Genomic DNA, 14246 nt, shown 5'->3' on the forward strand with positions numbered 1-14246 from the left:
CGGAACCACAGAGGAGAGGGTGGGGCTTCTAGAGCCTCAGCTCAGTATACCTGGACCAAGGGCAGTCAAGGAGGTTCTGTGGCGGGCAGGGCGTTAAAGCCAGGAGAGGAAGGCACCAGTGAGTCCAGTGTGAGTGGACTCGAGCGGAAGGGCTGGTCCTGAAGGCTTCATCAACAGGGGATGGCGCGGCAGCCCTTGCCTGAGTCTAGAGACTTCCTGAGGACTCACAGAGAAAAGCTCACCCCAAGCCCTACCTAAGCTCTCCTCAGTTTGAGGGTGAACAACTCTGTGGGCTTCAAGAAGGCGGAGCCACAAAGGTGATGCTCCTGATGTGTGTGAGGAACACAGAGGGGCCCCCAGACCCCACTCGGGCAGCATGTCTCTCAAGGACAACTGTAGCAATGCAGTCCACTCTGGCTTGTGCAGCTCCCTGCCTCGGGACTCAGCCCAAGAAAACCATGCAGGGAACAGTGGGGAGGGTGCTGCTTGTGGGAACCACTGCTAGAATCCTTCCCAGTTTTAATTTTGCCTGTATGTATATGAACCAAGTTTGTGCAGGAGCCCAAACGCGCATCAGATCCCCCAGAACTGGAATTACGTACAGGCAGTTGCGAACTGCCACAAGGGTCCTGTTGACTAAACCTGGATCTTGGGAGAGCAGCAAGTGCTCTTGGCCACTGAGCCATCTCTCCATCCTTGCCTTTCTTTTCTTGAAGGCAGAGTCTCACACTGTAGCCCAGGCTGACCTCCTGCGGAAGCACTGTGATTACTCCAGTGTGATCCATGGTGGCCAGCTTTCTTTTGAAATCATTTCTTATTTAGAAATATTTGCATACATACATACATATGTTTACTGCCTTGTTTATCTTAAAAACTGGTTTTTGTTTGTAATTTTTAAATTTAAGGTTGTTTGTTTCTTTGTTTGAGATAGTGCCTCACTCTGTAGACCAGGTAAACTGTATTTTATCATATAGTTCAAGCTGGCCTCTTAGTCATAGCCATGAAGGATCGCTTCTGCCTCAGCCTTCTGAGTTAAGTAAGTTATGGGATTACAGCCTTGACATACTTAAGGTCTAAGTCTTACTTTTCAGGGTTTTCTAAGAGCAAAGCAACAAAGGACACAAGTGGCCAATGGGGGCGAATGGAGCACGGTCACAGCTTCCTCCAGTCACCCTGTTAGACTGCAGAGCCCTGACTGGTGTAGTAAGCCAGGTAGACCTGTAGCTCTGTAGACCTGCACAGGCCACAGCAGACCACAGCAGACTCCATCTGGGTGGCTGACAGAGAACAGACTTCACCTGTGGCGCGGTCCCCATATGACTGCTGGCGGTGAGTTCTTCCCAAGGTTTAGTTAACAATGAACTCCTGGGAAATAAGCTCTTTACACACCTTTCACTTACAAGGCCATTTGATTCAGATACTTCAAGAGAGCAACAGTACGGGCAGGAGAGATGGCCCCACGGTTAAGAATCCACACTACTCTCGCAGAGGATCAGAGTTTGATTTCTAGCAACCAAGTCAGGCAGCTCACAACCGCAGGAAACCGGCTCTAGGGCACCCAGTGCTGCCTTCCAGCCTCCAGGGGTCCTGTGCTCATGAGCACACCACCACCACACACACAATTACAATTAAAAATACAATTTGAAGTATCATTGCCTATTAGTAATAACTTGGGACTGCCTGATACGTCCATCCACACACAGTCTCAACATTCAGCAACCATGAGCCCCAGACCACTTCAGAACAGAGGCCGAGAGCCACTGGCATGGCTGAGCTGGGCTCCTGAGGGCACAGGGGACTTCCATCTCCCTCAGCCCAATTCCAAGACCATCTACCACTGCAGTTTCAACCCATGCAACAAAGCACCCAGCATCCTAACATAAACAAACAGGCTGCAAGCGGCTGCAAGCTCTCTCAGGAGGCCTCAACACGGTGCCTCACACACCATCTGCTTTTCCAAGCAGCAGGTGAACTGTGAGAAGTGCAGTGCTTATTGTTTGCAGCTAACTCTTTAAGACAGAGAACCGTGAAGCACTTCTTTGTCTAGGAGCTATGTGAACAAAAGTACTGAGTTCTATGAGGTGGGTGTCTTCACCGTGTGTGTGTGTGTGTGTGTGTCTCTCACACACGCGCGCACACACATACACACACACAGCTACACTGAAGGCTGGATAGCCCCGAATGCTTCACTTCACCCGGGGAGCTCCCTAGCTCCCTCCCTCCCTCCCTCCCTCCCTCCCCTCAAAAGACCCTGCAAAGTGGCCATCACAGTCTGCTGAGCTGGGTGAGGTGGTGGGGGTGCCTGGGCCCTACAGATGGAGGAAACCTTTCTTTAGTTACCAACTCCCCCTTCAATCTCATCATTTTAAATCTTATGACAGGGTCTGACTGTGGAGCCCCCACTGGCCTGGAACTCACAGATCTACTAGCCTCTGCTGGAATTAAAGGTGTGTGTCATCATGTCCTGCCAAATCTCTTCCTTCTCTTCTCTTTCTTTCTTTCTTTCTTTCTTTTTTTTTTTTTTTTTAGGACAGGGTTTCTCTGTATAGACCTGGCTGTCCTGGAACTCACTTTGTAGACCAGGCTGGCCTTGAACCCAGAAATCCATCCGCTTCTGCCTCCCAAGTGCTGGGATTAAAGGCGTGCACCACCACCACCCGGCTTTGCCAAATCTTTTCTAAGGCAGGGTTTCACTGTTTAGGCCAGTTTGGCCTCAAATTTGTGACCCTCCTGCCCTATCCTTCTGAATTAGCCACCACACCCAGCTTGGGCTCTAAGGATTTTAAGAATGTTTTCTTTGATTTAACTGGGATCATACACACCTCTTTCAAAAATGCCACAACAATTTCCCCTACTCAACCTAGAAAGGCTGGGATTCTTTCCCTACCACAGAGCCTGGACCAAAGACCCCAGGGAGCTTACAAGCTCAGGCCCTCCCTGACAGCTGGCAACAGGCTGCTTGCCCTTTCTTGTTCCAGGTCATCCGTCCCTGCCTGTTTTCAATGGAAGGTCTGCCAGGGACAGCAAATGGAGACACCTCTATCCACAGGAACCACAGGAGTGGAAGAAAAATAAACAAGGAAGAACGTTCCAGAGCTATGGAGGCAAAGTGTGGACAGAGGACAGCGGCATGCGTGGAGCTCATGTACCAAGGGCAAATGGACAGAGGCACACTGGAGCCACTGGGTGCCCCTGAGTGCGGTGCTGTCAGAGGACTGCCAAAGTTAGTTTGACGGTTTCTAGGACAGCAGCACCCCCTTCTGTGGAGTGATCACAGCACATAAGGCCAGACTGCTTACTGAGGTGAGACCAGACACCAAGAGAAAGCAAGCATGGGTTAGAAGCATGCAGGTGTTTAGCTTCTCCTGGCATACCAAGTTGCCTCCCCTTCTCTGATTTGTAACTCGGGCCTTTCTATCTCAGACTGACGAAGACTAAACGCTTCCATACAGGTGGATCTGGAGTTAGCGTCTCATTCAATGCAGGAGACTGCACCCAGGAGCTACTCCAGGTGTCAGAGTGGCAAAATTAGGTCCCAGTGCTCCAAAGGCTGAGGCAGGAGGGTGGGCAGACTGAGGCCAGCCTGTGCTACAGTGAGACCCTGTCTCACAGAACAAAGTAACAGGAGCAAGGAGATGGGTCGTGGGCAGACACACTTGCTGTTCCAGACCAGGACCTGCACTCAACCCCAGGACATATGCAGAGGAGAGAAGTGGTTCCAGAGCTGTTCTGTGGCCTCTGCATGTGCACACGCACACATACACACGCCCCTGCCGCCACAGCTACACACACACACACATGCCCCTGCCTCCACAGCTACACACACACACAATCATAACAAAGGTTTCAAACATAAACAAAGTAGCAAGACAATGAAAAATGCCATTTCTAGTCTTGGTACCTTCTTGGTTTTTTTGTTTTTTTCAAGAGAGGGTTTCTCTGTGTGGCCCTGGCTGTCCTGGAACTCTATAGACTTCTATAGACCAGGACTTCCCTCACCTGCCTCTGCCTCCCAGAGTTCTTGGATTAAAGGAGTGGGCCTCTTTTGTTTCTTTTACTTTGATTTTTTGGAGACAAGCTCTCACAATGAAACCTTGAAACTTGCTCCATAGAGCAGGCTGGCTTAAGCTCATTAAGGTCCACCTGCCTCTGTCTCCCGAGCACTGAGATTAAAGGTGTGTGCACTATGTTAGCTTGCTAACAACAGCAGGAGAATTCTCAAGTTTGCCCTTTTCCCATAACCTCTCCTCCCGGGGAGTCTCAAACTCTATGGGGATTTGTCCAACCTCAACACAACCCATAAACTGGAACGTTAATGACAAATCCTTTTTATTTTTATTTTTAATTTTTGAGACAGGGTTTCACTGTGTAGGCCCCGCTGGCCTGGAACTTTCTGTGTAGACCATGCTGGCTTTACACGCATCTAAAAATCTTCTACAAAACAGTGAGATACTACCTTATGAATAACTCAAACCATTTTGGCTAGAGATGACAGAAAAGTCTCCATTGTATGACAGCAAACCTCTTCCATTTAGCTCTGTGCTGTTTCGGGTCTGCATCTGGCTGTCACTGCCTTCCCTCCCAGCTTTCACACACCACAACATGCCTGCCTGCCCGCCCTCTCCGAGCCCTCCTGCCCTGTTTCTTTAGTGCCCTCACCTTCATGCCTGCTCCTCTCACCACACCGAGGCTCCAAGCACAGGCCTCGCTATTCTATAGTCAACGACATCGACTGACCAGCCTGGGAAGTAAGCAGAGGCACCTGATGCTACCAATCGCAGGCACCCAGCACTACTTTAACCCTCATCAAACGAAAGAGGCAGATTTCATTATGATGCTCATTTCCCAGAGAAGAGAAACCGAGGCTCTGGTCTGGTGTTGTGAAATCATCCATGGTAAAAGGTCTACTGAAGTGTTGAGAGACACACCAGAGGTTGGGCACTGTGGCTTGCGCTTGGGAGGCTAAGGCAGGAGGATTACGGAGAATCTGAGAGGAGCCTGGAATACTGGGCATTGCAGGCCAGCCTGGGCTTCAGCCTGTGAGACTCTCTCAAAAAGAAAACAGCTGGGAGTAGTGGTGCACACCTTCAATCCCAGCAGAGGCAGACAGATCTGCTGTACAGATGAGTTCCAGAACAGCCAGGGCTACACATAGAGCCTGTCTTGTAGGACACACACACACACACACACACACACACACACAGTAGAACAGAGCAACTGTTTTAGCAAACTACCAATTGAGTTTCCGAGTGTTCACGTAGTTGCCTGCACGTGTGTACATGGAAGTTAGAGATAGGAGTCTGGGATCCTCCTACATTGCTTTCCACCTGATTGTCTGAGATAAGGTCTTTCATTGAGCCTGGAGCTCTAAGGCTCTCAGTCTACATCCTGCCCTAAGCTGAAGTCAAAGAGTCTGCATCTCGGTTTAAATTCTAATATCAATATATACAATGAACAGAAGCTCCTTGGGATCTGCATTTCTAAGTTGTGTCATGAAACCAAATGTTTTGAGAACCCCCACATAACCAGTTAAAATTAGATCCTTAAAAGCAGAGAGTGCCACCTAGTGGGTAGACAGCCATGACGCAACTCATTAGCTTAACAGAAGATAAACTACAAGACCTGCTTCTAGCAGTATGTCTGTCCTCTTAGGATTATTCAAATCAAAAGTTTAGAACAACAAAATCCTCTCATATAAATCCAGCAGAGCTGGGGAGACGGCTCAGAGGTTAAAAGCACTTGCTGTTCTCGCAGAAGACCCCGACTCCTAGCGCACACCTGACAGCTCACAACCAACTCTACCTCTAGTTCCAGAGAGTGACGCCTCTTCTGGCATCAGTGGACACCCGTGTGTGTGTGTGTGTGTGTGTGTGTCCTGTTCTTTATTATCTGCTCTTCCAGAGAGCAGTTGTGTTCCATAGGGCTCCCTGTCTCACAAGGATGTATCTTTCCTCAAGAATTTGCTGTTGGCTCTAGCTGCATACGTAGCAGAGGGTGGCCTAGTCGGTCATCAATGGGAGGAGAGGGCCTTGGTCCTGTGAAGGTTCTATGCCCCAGTATGGGGGCTGCCAGGGCCAGGAAGTGGGAGTGGGTGGGTTGGTGAGCAGGGGGAGGGGAGAAGGGATAGGGGGTTTTCAGAGGGGAAAGGGGATAACATTTGAAATGTAAATAAAGAAAATATCTAATAAAAAATGACTTAAAAAAAAAGCTTTTGCTGCTGGGATCACAGCACTGATGAAGGGGTGACAGCCAAGTGCATGCCAACTTCTCTAGGTGGCCTTTAGTTTTAAGCCTAAGCCTGCCCCATGCTCTCCTGCCAGGCCAGTTCTTAGCCTGGGTTTTTTACTCTGCACAGAAAGTCGTCTGCACCTGGTTTCTGGGCTCCACACTGTCTACTCCTGCATCCTCGGTAAAACACATTCCGAGTCTTCTGCAGCCTTTCTGAGTTTATACCAATGGCTGCACGGCCATATCTGAGGATGGATAGCTCATCTGATCTGATATATAGCTCATGCTATATATTCAGCAGATACACTGCCCCCTTTCATAGTTCACATCTACGAACTAAAACAGCTATGGGCTTAATTTTTTTAAATTGCATCTGTGTTGAGATTTTTTTTTTATCGTTTTCTGAACAATACAGTGTAACAATAATTTGAGATAATCTGGAAGTAGCAGGGGGAATTAAAATTAACCTGTGTTATATATGTATAAGTCATATGTAAATATACCATTTTAAATAAAGACTGTGAGAAGCTCTGGATTTGCATATGTACAGGGCATGAAGGTGGGGTGTCCTGGAAACCCAATCACCCGTAGATCATGAGACTCCTGTTTTATATTACTACCAGGCTTAAGTCTCCTAAGTTTCACTTATGCAACCTTGAAGGTTTTGGCTTATTTCAGAGCAGCTTGCAACTGTGAGATGTTGTATCTACTCCTCCAAGGGAGATGTTTGCAGTATAAAGCACGATTCTGAGAAAGGTACCTTTCCAAGCACTGGGCCTCCATTACCACAGGAGCATTAGGACTGCAACAAGAGCCACTGCTAATTACTCTCGGCTGCTTCTGGAAAGACCTATGAGAAAGAAGGCTGCTTCAAAAAAGACCATGTGCGTGCGTGACTGGCACATACCTGGGAAAGCGGGGCTGGACTTAAGCGTGTATGGGTTATAGGGCCCAGACTGGCCTCTTGTGGCTTTTATCTCAAGCCTCAGGAATTCCTAGTGGCCTTAAGGGTCTTCATTAAATGGTCCCAGAAAATGTCCATTCTGTGTGCCTGTGGGACAGATCCTGACCCCACGTTTCACCTGAGTCAGAATGTTAAAAGCCTTGATTGAATCCAGCCACCCGCCACAGCCAACACCAAATACCTTTGGGTCATCAGCCTCAGGTTTTTCAGTCTCTGAATCGTCATCTTCCTACAAGACAAAGAATTTAGAGGATTAAACTTAAAAGGAGTGGGCCTGGGTTGTCTTACACACATAACCAGCGGTTGGAGTAAACAGACTGTTTTCCTAGCTGCAGTCACCCCACCAGGAACCCTTCCCTACCACACAACCCAGAACTAGAGAAAGAGAAAGGAAAAGGAGACGTTCTGGAGGGGGTGGGGGATTGCAGCTCAAAATAGGGTGCCATCATCTACATCGGTGAAAATTCCTGAAGGAAACTGTATGACGAGAGGGAAGATGCAACACGATCTGCAGTCACTAAAGCCAAGGCTATGAATCCTCTCACCACTTCTGCATTTATACCCACAGCCACCACACTGCTCAACAGTTAGGTGGCACCTAAAGTCAGAAGCAATGACAGAAAGGTGGGCATCAAATCACCAGACCAAGGGACCGGGAGAGGGGGGAACTAAAGGGCGAGGGACAGCCTTTTGGGATGCTCACATTACTGTCACTGATCCACTCTTCTCAGCCTTTTCCTTTACCCAAAGGAGATCTGACTGAGTCAAAACCATGAGAGCACCGAACTCTCCAATGTAAGCCCACAACTCCATAAGGGCAAAAGCTAAGAAGCAGATGTGAACCACTTACTAGACTTTATCCCAAACACAACACGGCCCTCCAGATGTTAACACAAACAAACTATGCCTCGATGGTTCTTAGACAAGTGCCCTGGACCGTGCCAGGGAAGCAAAAGCTTGCAATGCAATGCCACCTACAGAGCTCTCTCAAAATGAAACCAACTACACAGTCAAAGATGGAGCTTGGCAGAATGCTCAAATAGTCCCCAGTATCTGCACTGGGGTTTCAGGAGAGGTTTAAAAACAAAACTAAAATATCATATAGTTTGAATATGACAGAAAGTAGATGTGGGTTAGTATTTTAAGAACACATATGCAAACACACACACACACACACACGCACGGGGGAAAAAAAAAAAACGTAACAAAGCTTCCTTCCTTTTAGCTAAGGATGACCTTGAACTTGTAACCCTCATTTCATGCTGGGGTTACAGGCTGTGAACCACTATGACTAAAAGCTGTAGTTGATGCTGGGGAACAACTCTCTGGCTTGACCCCTACTACACATACACAACACAACACACACACACACACACACACACACACACACACACACTCCAGTTTCCACAAGTTTTCTTAGCAATTTTACTCAACTCTGAATTATCACTGATGGGTGGGATAAAGGCATGAAGAATTCTCAAAAGAGAATACAAAATACATTCCGTGAAATGTTTTATTTGCTGTTGTTTTTATGTGGTACTGGGGATCAAACCCAGGGTCCTGCGAATGCTAGGCAAGTGCTATCGCTGTACCACTGAGCTACATCCCCAGTCTTTATTTTTGCTTATTTGAGACAGGAATATACTCTTGAATCTTCAATCTTCTTGCTTTAGCACCTGAATGCTATACATTTGCAGGACATGGACCACGAAACCTAGTTTAAAGAACATTCTCGTGCTAGCCTTTACATATAAACACATAACCAAAAACCCCACACAACAACATGAAGAATAAAATAAAGCACGCTGTGAGTGTTTCAGTGAATGCTGCTTTTACTATGCCAGATTCAAGAACCAAATTCAATTTTAGATGCCTTTTTGTGCTAAACAACAGCCTGAATTCCCTTGCCCCTTCCCCTTCCAGACTTTAAAGTCCCAAGTAATACAGCTCAGGTGGCTGTGTGCCATGAACTGCGTCTCCTCTAACAAGGCCACAGTCCTCCTGTCTGTGTCACCTGTACCTACTTAACTCCAAGGAAGTTCTGGAAGAACCAGGGGAGGCGATGCTGACAAAAACACCCAGTGGAACATAACCAAAGCATCAAAGTGTGGATGACAGCCAGCAAACTGCCCTTCCTTACCTTGTTACAAAGTGAAGCACTCGAATCAACCCCAACCCAAAAGACCTCCTTCCAAAAGCTCAATTCAAAAGCTAATACAATGTGGTCCACGTGAAAACAAAACGACTTAACTTTCAAAATGAGCTAATACCACCCAACCAACTCAACTTTTTTCTTCTTTCTGTGGTGCTGGGGATCAAGTCCTTGACATGCTTAGGCAAAGCACTCTCCCATGAGCTACATCCTCAACGGGTACCAACTGATTCCAAAGCAAAAGGGAAAAGGGACAGAGTTGACCGTGGAATGGAATAGTGTTTCAACAGCTCTGGGTCTGGGAGATTTACCCACCGAATGCTTACTGTTCTCGTCCTCCTCTTCTTCATAACCGTCCTCATCACCCCCTGGGCGAGAGAAGTCATCTTCTCCATAGGCGTCAGATACCAAACCACCTTTCTCCTCTGAAAGAGGAGAGAGAGGGGGAGAGGCGGAGAGAGAGAGGGAGAAGGGGAGAGAGAGAGAGAGAGGGAGAGGGGAGAGATGTAAAAATGTTTCTGAAAATTGAATGGCCAAGATTATTTCTGAAGATAAAAAGGGGAACCTGGGGCTGGTGAGATGGCTCAGTGGGTAAGAGCACCCGACTGCTCTTCCGAAGGTCCAGAGTTCAAATCCCAGCAACCACATGGTGGCTCACAACCATCCGCAACGAGATCTGGCACCCTCTTCTGGAGTGTCTGAAGACAGCTGCAGTGTACTTACATATAATAAATAAATCTTTAAAAAAAAAAAAAAAAAAAAAGGGGAACCTAAGTCTCAAGTAAGTGGCCCGAGGCCCAGATTGAATTTGTACTTAGGAAGAACAATTTAAGACCAGGGGTTGGGGTTGGGGATTTAGCTCAGTGGTAGAGCTCTGGGTTCTGTCCTCAGCCTGGAGGTTGGGGGGGAGGAAGAAAAAAAAAAGAAAAGAAAGAAAAAGAAAAGACCAGGGGTTGTGCCAGGAATGGTGGTGCACACCTTTGAACCCAGCACTTGGGAGGCAGAGGCAGGAGGATCTCTGAGTTCTAGATCAGCCTGAGTTCCAGGAGAGTCAGGACTAGAGGGAGATCCTGTCTCAAAACAAACAAGAACAGGGGTATTGGAAGATGACTCTTATACGAGTGCATAATGTACAGGGTTTGGTGTCCCATGCTTTTAATCCAAGCTCTCTGGAGACAGGGCCAGGCAGATCTCTGTAAGTTTGACAGTTCAGTTTCCAGTACCCACATCAGGCAGCTCACAAATGCCAGTTTCAGAAGAGCTGGTGCCTCCCTCTGTCCACCATGGGCAGAACTCACATGCATGGCCCACTCCATATGTACAGATGTATATGAAAAGAAAACCAAACATGAAATTCATGTTCTAATATTTTCAGTATAGGCTGGGGAAGTAACAAAGTATAGGGTGCTTTCCTAACAGTGTAAGGCCCTGGGTTTGCTTCCCAGCAATTCCAAAGGTTGGGGAACTATTACATGCTGTTGGCCTATTAGGGCAGTTAAAGTCTTCCCCTCTTTGAACCAGCCCAGCAGGTCTTTTAAACTCCTGTTTTGACATACCATACACATCTCTATCTTGTGTCATATGCAACCTCAAAAACGCCTTCTATGCACAAGACTGTCTTCCTCATTGTTTTGCCCCTACTTTGCAGATAAGAAGACCCAAAGCTCTAGTATATCAGGTAATTTGCTTCCTTCAAGAAATCTCTTCCCTCTGTGCTTCGCAGTCTGAGGGCAACAGAATTACTGACTGATAGGCTTTGAAAACTCACCAAACAACAGAATCACCCTAGCGCCTTAAAAGGCTTGTCCAGCATATTCTAAGAAAAAGCTACAGAATTATGCACTTAGGAGAGATGCATTTTTAAAAACTCTAGGGCAGACTTAGAAACGATTCCTAAAAAGTTACCAACTTAACAAAACACAAGTTTTACTATCCTCCAGGTACATTTCACTCCTCTCTTCCCCATCAAAAAACGTGACAGTGATGTCTCGACTGATGCGGCCCCCCTTGGTCCACCCTCTGGCCAGCATGACGCCTTGCGCAGAGGATCGCAGAAAGAGAGATCACTCACACTGTGCTAGAGGTTCTAACGCTCTGTCTGGCCAAGGACATCCACTGCGCTTTGGGGTTCCAGGACCCGATACCTGGAGCACAAAGAGCATCTTCTCCCCAAGCCCCGCTAGAGAGGTAGCATTTGGTAACCATAACAGACTCCACCCCTTCCAGCTCAAGTCTCACCAGTCGCACCGCCTACAGCGTCGACTCCAGTTTCGCCATCAGATTCAGGGTCTGAATATTCCGCATAAATTGCAAGAGACGACAAAACATTCTTCTTCCCCGCCATCTTATTCCCACAGCGCGGTGTGGCTCAGGCCTATGACTCATAAGCCGATTTAGGGGCGAGAAAACCAACTTCTTCCGGATCCCAGGAGACTCCGCGCCCGAATGACAACCAATCAAAAGGGCCGTGTCTGGGCATGGCTCCGCCCCCATGCTCAGCTCTTGGAAACGTCATCAGCACGGGACGGAAGTAAGGTCTTGCGGCTTCTACTTCGCTGACTTCTCGGGCGGTTTGGCTTCTGAGTTCGAGTTAGGGAGTAGTGTTCTTTCAAAAGCTGCAGAGCCAACCGAAAAAAGCCTGGGGTCTGACATCTTGGGGAGCATTTGTCTGGCGAAGGGCGAGAGCTGTTGACTTGGGGGCTCAGAGGAGGAAGGGGGGTCGGCGTCCTTGATGAATGGTATCTATGGCTTCGCTTCTAGAACAAGGACCCTAGAAAAAGGATTCCAAGTTCTCTAGTCGACTTTGAAGACGTTTGTGGGCTTTGTTATGGTCCGGTTTGTAGTTCTGTCCTCCTGACCTGGAAAGTTCATTGTTTTTATTTTCATTAAAGGGAGAAGTAATGTTAGTCCCTCAGGAATGTATTGCGTGAAGCAATTCAGCCTTCACTTTTACTGCTGGAGAATGAGATATTTAAGTGTAACATAGCAGCTTACTCGGCAGGAGAAACATAGGCTATATTTTAAAGTGGAGCAGAGGATTTTTTCGGGATTGCCTTTGCCCACCTTTGCGTTAACCTTTTAGCTGCTGCTTTTTGCAAAGATGAGCGCCCGTCCTTTCTCCACTCCCTTCGACCGGGAGCGGCGAGTCCGGAGCACCCTGAAGAAAGTCTTTGGGTTTGATTCTTTTAAAACACCTTTACAAGAGAGTGCGACCATGGCTGTAGTGAAAGGTAACATACCAAGCTACCTGTTTTGCAGACTGCTGGCGGTACCGTAGTAGCTCTGTAGCACAACACCCTCTTGACTTCCTACCTCCTCACCCTTTGGAAATCTTTGAAAACCACTGGTTTGGAATTCTTTCGTGACCAAAGCTAGTGGGTATTTGCTGGGAATCTGTTTGTTTATTGATGGTCTGTGTAGCCCTGGCCGGCCTGGGATTCTCTATATACATCAAGTTGGCCTCAAATTTGAGCCGGTCCTTCTGCCTCTGGATTACTAAGTACTGGTATTACAGGTGTGGGCTATCATAACCTACAAATTTTGGACAGAACCACTCACACTTCTGGTTTTTTTCATAGCCAGACTCAACAGTTTGTCTTTGACTTCTGTTCCTAGATTCCCATTCTTGTCCCTGTGCAAGTAGTAGCAAAAGTGGGAGTACTGCTGAATCTTGTCAGTGCCCTAGGTAATCCTTTCCTGGAAGAGCGAGTAGCTTGAGTTCCAGGTAGAAAGGGAGAGACTAATAACACTATAAGCTGGAGATAGCTTGTCCAGATGGGAGCCGCAGTGCCACCAACGACAGACTTATTAACAGAGGACTGAATGATAAATAGCCTTGCATATCTACCCCGGGGTAACCGGTACTCTGCTTCCCTGGATGTGTCTAATCCAAACAGTCATAGCCTAGAGGCTCAGGACTACTCAAGCCTTGTTTTGATTTGTTTTTTTAAAAACAGGTTCTCACCATGCAGCTTTGGCTTCTTAGATAGCTCAGAACTAGCTATGTAGACCAGGCTGGCCTCAAATTTCCAGAGATCTGTCTTCCTCTACCTATACACACCCCCCCCCCCGAATACTTTCTTGCTTTTTGGGTTTTTTTTTGAAATGCAGTTTTTCTCTGTAGCCTTGGCTGTGCTGGAATTCACTTTATAAACCAGGCTGGCCTGGAACTCAGAGATTCTTCTGCCTCTGCCTCCTGAGCAATGGCATTAAAGGCGTGCGCCACAACACCCAATGAATGCTCTGTTTAGAACTTTTTGTTTGTTTTGCTTTTACTACCCTTATTTAAGCATTGGTAAGGACCAATGGTGAAAGACTCCCAGACTCAATTTAGATTGTAATTAGCCAAACTTAGTAAAGCTGTTGGCAGGGCCACAGTCTCTAACCCAAATCAGAGACATGCTTCACAGAGGTGGGTGAAGAAAGGCTTTTAAAGGCAAAATCCCCCAAAGCTGCCAAGATAAGATAGTCAAGGTGTCCTCTAAATAGTCTTTGAATGTCTGCATAAGCAAGTTACAGAAGCCACAAACTGCAGTTAAGTCATAGCATAACAGGCAGATGGTCACAGCTGCACATTTCTGAGCAGAGTCAGGGAGTCAAGGTTACTGGAAACTCCAGAAACGTGAGTCAGAGACAGATGGGTACCTAGCACAAAATGGAGTTTCTTTAGCCACCACAGTATCACTGTTAGAAGCAGTTTCTCCGAATGTCTAGGTCTCCCAAGGCCCTTTACATAGGAAGAGTGGGGAAGGGAATACATGGAAACAAACGTTATACCAAGACACTCCTGTGAATGTATGCTCTGCTAGGTGCTTTTCCTACATTCTCATTTGATTTACAACATCCAGGCCAGGCTTGGCTAGACAGACCTGTAATCCCAGCATTTGGAAGGCAGAGTCAGGA

The 14246-nt window shown here is 47.3% G+C and overlaps 2 protein-coding genes across 3 annotated transcripts in view; one reads left to right on the forward strand and one right to left on the reverse strand.

The window, feature by feature from the left end:
• Sap30bp (SAP30 binding protein) overlaps positions 1 to 11738 on the reverse strand; it is a 31883-nt gene extending 20145 nt beyond the window's left edge. The window contains exons 1-3 of the mRNA XM_021175419.3: positions 11583 to 11738; positions 9660 to 9769; positions 7374 to 7421 (exon numbers count right to left, since the gene is read on the reverse strand). Coding sequence (XP_021031078.1) covers positions 7374 to 7421; positions 9660 to 9769; positions 11583 to 11688 — 264 coding nt within the window. The 5' untranslated portion in view covers positions 11689 to 11738. The remainder of the gene's footprint in view (positions 1 to 7373; positions 7422 to 9659; positions 9770 to 11582) is intronic.
• A 40-nt stretch (positions 11739 to 11778) lies between these two features.
• Positions 11779 to 14246, forward strand: part of Recql5 (RecQ like helicase 5) — a 40456-nt gene continuing 37988 nt past the window's right edge. The window contains exons 1-2 of one of the 2 annotated variants that reach the window (XM_029483267.2): positions 11779 to 12082; positions 12427 to 12574. In XM_029483267.2, the coding sequence (XP_029339127.1) occupies positions 12080 to 12082; positions 12427 to 12574 (151 nt within the window). In that variant the 5' untranslated portion in view covers positions 11779 to 12079. Of the gene's footprint in view, positions 12575 to 14246 lie in introns of both variants that reach the window. The other variant, XM_021175418.2, reaches the window with a different exon arrangement.

This window comes from Mus caroli, unplaced genomic scaffold (assembly GCF_978045245.1).
Source record: "Mus caroli unplaced genomic scaffold, Mus_caroli_1 scaffold_13, whole genome shotgun sequence".
Classification (NCBI taxonomy): Eukaryota; Metazoa; Chordata; class Mammalia; order Rodentia; family Muridae; genus Mus; species Mus caroli.